General features: G+C 52.2%; 1 protein-coding gene across 1 annotated transcript; it reads right to left on the bottom strand.

Annotated features, from left to right (window-relative positions):
* Nucleotides 1-238: 238 nt before the first annotated feature.
* LOC135327057 (olfactory receptor 12D1-like) lies at nucleotides 239-1,204 on the bottom strand. Its single transcript, XM_064504673.1, has one exon. It carries the CDS (start codon nucleotides 1,202-1,204, stop codon nucleotides 239-241), a length of 966 nt encoding a protein of 321 aa, XP_064360743.1.
* Between the last annotated feature and the right edge of the window lie 4,502 nt (nucleotides 1,205-5,706).

The following is a 5,706-nucleotide window of genomic DNA, read 5'->3' as shown; positions in this document are numbered from 1 at the left end:
TTTTATTGAAGTATCACTCTCTGGAGCCGCTTCTCTTCTCCACTTGGAGGAATGGGAGTGGCTGTTCCACCAACATGCACTCTTTATGCACTGATATTGCCCAAGAGAGGAGACATAGGGCCATATGCAGTAAGTAGGATTTTTCTGAAGGGACCCAGGCTGTTGGCAGTGAAAAGCAGATTTCTGCACAAGACATTCTTGAGCCAAAAGCTCCTCTGATTGCATTGTCCATTGCCTACTACCCTACACAAGCTGCAAGGCAGAATATTTTCTGCACTAGTAACTGTCTGGAGAAATGTCTTCTCTTTAGGGCACGTTTCACCTCCGCATTCCTCAGGGTGTAGATCAAAGGGTTGAGGACGGGGGTGACAACATTATACATAAGGGTGGCTATCATGTCCCGCCTGGGTGAACTCCCTGAGGAAGGTGGCACATAGTTAAAAACAGCAGGGACATAGAATAAGGCCACTACTGTGAGATGGGAGATGCAAGTGGAGGATTTCCTCCTTCCCTCCCTCGACTGGACTTTCAGTCGGAGGAAGGAAAAGATGTACAGGTAAGAAAAGAGTATGAAGACAAAGGGGCCTATTGCAATACTCCCTGTGATGATGCTGAGAAGGCGCAGGTTGAGCTGGTTGCTATTGCAGGCTAGTCTCACCAGGGGCTTGATGTCACAGAAGAAGTGGTGGATGTGGTTGGGGCCACAGAAATGGAGCCGGGAGGTCATGACTGTGTGCATCAGAGCATGAAGGAAGCCAGTAGCCCAAGCGGCTGCAGCCAGCAGCAGGCAGGCCCGTGGGCTCATGATCAGGGTGTAGCGCAGCGGGTGGCAGATGGCCACAAAGCGGTCATAGGCCATGACAGCCAGCAACAAAGCTTCGCTGCTGCCCAGGAAGTGGAAGAAGTGGAGCTGGCTTAGGCAGCCAGTGTAAGAAATACCCTGGTGCCCCCAGAGGAACCCAGCCAGCATCTTGGGGATGGTAACGGTGGAGTAGAAAATATCCAGGCAGGAGAGGTTGCAGAGGAAATAGTACATGGGGATGCGTAGCCGAGGTTCACATATCACCACAGTCACAATTGCCACATTCCCCAGCAGGCTGGACAGGTAGAGCAGGGAGAAGAGCATGAACAGGAACTGCTGCAGCCCTTGAGGGCTGGACAGGCCAAGCAGGATGAACTTGCTCACCTCTGTCTGGTTATCCATCCCTGCAGGGAAAGAGAGAAGAACTCAGCAGTAGCTTGCTATCCTTCTGTCCTGAGCTGCTATTTCCATTCCCCAGAGTCCTCTTCCATAAGGTGCAGCAGCAGCTGATGCTGCCTCATGAATGGAAGAGATCAGACACTGAGTCTGGAAAGGGACACAAAAGAATTCCTTGATTTTCCACCCCAGCTGTTTCAACAAACACTAGAAACTGTTGTAACCTAGATGGCCAGTACTGATGCTGGAGCTGCCACCTGTGTACCAGCTCACTGAAAGGAATGGTGTGTTTTAGGACAGCGAGCAAAGAAAATGGGAGGGAGGGAGGAAGGAAGGGAGGGAGGGAGAGAAGGAGGGAGGGAAGGGAAGTTGGCTACCTACTTTTTAAGTGAAGATCATTCTGAAACCCTGTTTGTCTTTTTTTTTTTTAATTCAAAAAAGGGTTTTCTAATAAGTTTTCTTCATTCCAAATCCTAGCTGAATATACGGTATCTTTCCAAAGCTGAAGTGTTATAGTAGTATAGTTGGTCACATACAGTACACCACTTTCAAAGAGGACTAATTCGGACTGTTCGGTGGTGTCAGGAAACCTTTATATAGTCCTCCCTGTCACGGAAACAATCACATTTCTTTCCAACAAAGCAAAATTTCCATTTCCCTGATAACTCCTCTTGGGATCAAGCCTCTGAACCTTATGGGACTTCAGTGCAGAAAACATCAAGGCATAGCGTTTCTGGCACACAGAAAACTAATGATGTTGTGGGGAGTTGAACTGATTACTGATTATTTGTACAGCCAGCTCTCACAAGCAGGAGGAAGCTGTAGAATCAAAAGCCATTTCTTGAATTATGCAAGGTTATAGCACATCATTCTCAGGAAGACTAACAGTTTTAATGGGGAATTTGCCAAGGAGTTTGACACATGGTTTTGTAATTCCCAAGGATAATACATGGAATAAGTATCATGGCTTCCTTTGACCTGCTACAACTGCACAGCTGGACTCTGCCTCTGGCTTAATATCTTTTGCTCCCTTTATAGTCCATGAAGATCTTAAAATGCTTCTTCTTTTCTTTTCACTTCTAAAGATGGAGATAACAAACTGTGGTGATTTTTTTTAAGGCCTCAAATACCTGTTTCACTGTCCCCTCTGCAAGCTGTGTTTGCCATGAGCAATGGCATCTGAAACCTCCATAGAAGTGCCCAGGTGCCTGATTGAGAGCACACAGAGGCAGGGGCTGGTGGGGCAGCAGAAGACCCTGCAGGTGCTGTCATAGTTTGCACAGCCCGTGGTGGTGGTGGTGGCCATCACAGGGCTGTACTGCGCTGGCAAGTCCCACCTCATGAACAGGCTGGGTTGTGAGAGGATGGATGAGAGAGGTGGGGAGCCACACAGGTCCCGGCCCTGGGCGGCAAAGATGCCTCCATTTTCCTGCTCTGTAGCTGACACTGCTGAGCCCCTTGCATCCCCTCCACAGGTTTCTCCCTGGCCTTCCCCATGCAGGCCCATACCAAAGGTATCTGGCTGTGGCGTGTGCCTCAGCCCTGTCAGCCTGGACACACGCTGGTGCTCCTGGACACTGAAGGGCGGGGTGATGCGGAGAAGGTGTGGGAGAAGCAGAGGCTTCCTTTTGTGCCTACAGAGAACTTTGTGGAAGCTCTCAAGGGCCCAGGCATGTGGCAGGACTCAAGGTGTTCTCCTTGCCTGCACTGGTGTGCCAGGAAGAGACAGAGGCTGTGGGGAAGGAGGCCAGTGCAGAGCTGACTGGATAAAGTTTTCCGGCTGATGAAGTCCTGTCTGGCATCCTTCACCTCTGCCTTTGCCTGTCAGAGCCCTCATTCTGCCTGGGATGCTGGCTGTCTGCAGGGGACTGGAGCCAGTCTGTGGCTGGGCCCATGACGGTTTGTGGGACACCGCCTCTTCACAGCCACTCTCCCTCTCTTTCTGGATCTTTGATTACTCAGCAGCCATCAGGCTGGTGGGCCTTTTGAGATCCAGTGGGTGGCAGGGAGCTCCAGGCTTTTGAACTGGAGCTGTCTCTGTGGTGCTGACAGCCAGAGGAGCTAGGAGAAGGCTCGTGAGGTTGACAAGCTGCCAAATTCCTCAGCACTTGCTGGTAAACTTCAGCAGACCAGGAATGGGGAGCTCAGGGAGTCCTTTAATAATCAGAAGCCTGTGGGACTTGGAGAGTTAAGAGCTGAAGACAAGGCAGCTACAGGAAGACATGGTGATGTCATGTGTGGGGGTCTCTCCAAAAAGCTGACCCTGCCATGGCCCATGGTTAGGCATTCAGGGCCTGGGGATTTGGGGCTTTGCTAACTCTTAGGGGGCCTTGCACAGAGTTTCTTGGTATGAGCCAAGGCTGTTTGTTCCAGGGAAACACCAAGAATGACGCATGGATCTTCGTGCTAGCCATACTGCTGTCCTGCACTCTGGTCTATAACAGCAAGGGCACCATCAACCAGCAAGACATGGACCAGCTGCAGTGTCCTCAGTGGGGCAGCAGCCCCGGGGATGCCCCATCTCCCTCAGCAGTAGCTAAGGGGTCCACACATCTCAGCTCCTCAAACGGCTGCTTTTTATGGGGAGATCAGAGCCTGCTGGTGATGCCCAGTGACCAGGCTCTGGTTCCTCAGGGATCCTGTGCTCCGGATCTCAGGGCTGAGGGTTTGAGCCCTACTCCTGCTGGTGACTCCAGGCTGCTCTCTGTCCCTGCAGAATCTCCCCTTTTCCCCATCAAATGCTGATGGGTGGGGAGGGTGGGGTTAGAGTTAGGGTTAGCCCCTCCCTGCATGAGGATCCAGCGTCTCTGTTTCCTTAGCCAGCTCCCCAGCTATGTGATGAAACTGATGGAGAATGTAAAGGTGAAAGCAACACCTCGGGAGAGTGGAGATGAACTGGAGGATTCAGATAAAGTTTCCTAGTTCTTCCTGACCTTTGTCTGGGCCGTGCGGGACTTCACATTGCACCTGAAGGTGGATGGGGAGGAAATCTCTGAGGACGCGTACCTGGAGAATGTGCTGAAGTTAAAGCCTGGTAGGGGAATGGTGCTGTTCCCAGTGCTGTGCTTCAGGAAGGGCAGGATGTGTCCAGCTCTGGACAGCTGCATTTCAGCATAAGGCAACAAAAGCCCAAGCCCTGTGAGCTTGCTCCCTGGCCTACCTCCGCAGGTAGCAGCCGGGAAACCCATCTCTATAACCATTCCTGGGAATGCCTCCACCAGATCTGCCCAGACTGGAAGTGCTTTGGTTTTGACCAGCCAACCAGCAAGAGGGACCTGCCACCCTTGCAAGAGCTTCATAACAGTGAGATTGAGCCTGAATTCCAGGAGCAGCTGGTGACATTCTGCAGCCACATCTGGGAGAAGTCTGCACCCAAGACCATCCATGGTGGCAGCACAGTAGTAATGGGGAACTGTGAATGCCAGGGTCCAGAAGGTCAGGGCTGGCTAGTGGCTCTTGGGACTGTGTCTGGGGAAGGCTCAAATGCACAGCCAAATGATGCAGGTGGGAAATGGAAGAGCTTTTCCACTGGCTGCTGTACTTGCCTCTTGATTGAGAGCCACATCTCTCCCGTTTCCCCTCCCTGTACCCATTCTTGCTGCTCTGCCCCTTTGCTGCTGTTGCAGACTGAGCATTGTGGCTTCACCACTCCCAGCTGATCAGAGCTGAGGATGGCCCTCAGGGCACCTTCACTCCTCAGGAAAGGCACTCCCTGAGGGTTGGCACAGGGACCAGCATGTGGTTGAGTCCCACCTCTCAGAGACGAGAGAGTGACAGAGAGCTCCTCATCTACCAGTGGCAAACTTCTAGAAAGGTCTCATCCCCATGGGAGTGTGCTACCATGCCCTGGGACCTCTTCCCCATCCTAGAGGATCTGGGTCAGGAGGGATATCTGGAGGTCTATATCCACACCCTCTGCTCTGAGCATGGCTAACTTCCCAGTTAGATTGTGTTGGTCAGTACTTTGTCCAGACAAGTTCTGAAAATCTCTGGGCCCCTGCACCACTACTGCTCCACTCTGATGCTGACAGTTTTTTCCCTAACACCCAGCTGAAATGTCCCTTGCTGCTGCTTGTGCCCTTGTGCCTATTGCACCTTCTCCTTCTGTTCCCCCGGCCTGCTCTGAGCACCTGCTTTGGACTGAGCAGAGACAGGCACTGCTTATTCCGACCTGGGGTCAGAGGAGGGCACATGGAGACTCACCTTTACCCAGCCCAGAGGGACTGTGGCAGTGCCCGTGGGCTGACAACAGAGCAGAACAGGACTGAGGGGAAGTGAGGAGGTCTCCAACAGCTCCTCCCACAAACCCCAGGTAGGGAATCACTCACTGGAAAGCAGTCCTGAAAGACTATGAAGTAGAAGGGAATGCTCTGGTGAGCTGCCGCCCTTGCGCACCTGGACTCTGCATTTCATCTATGGGCACTCTAAAGAGCGGTGCCTGTGGTTTCAGCTCCAGGCACATCCTAGACTCCCCGTGACCAACAGCGAGTCCCTACCACAACTGTTGG

This window comes from Dromaius novaehollandiae, unplaced genomic scaffold, assembly GCF_036370855.1.
Source record: "Dromaius novaehollandiae isolate bDroNov1 unplaced genomic scaffold, bDroNov1.hap1 HAP1_SCAFFOLD_45, whole genome shotgun sequence".
NCBI lineage: Eukaryota > Metazoa > Chordata > Aves > Casuariiformes > Dromaiidae > Dromaius > Dromaius novaehollandiae.
Note: the sequence above shows the minus strand (reverse complement) of the source record. Positions and strands in the feature narration are given on the sequence as shown.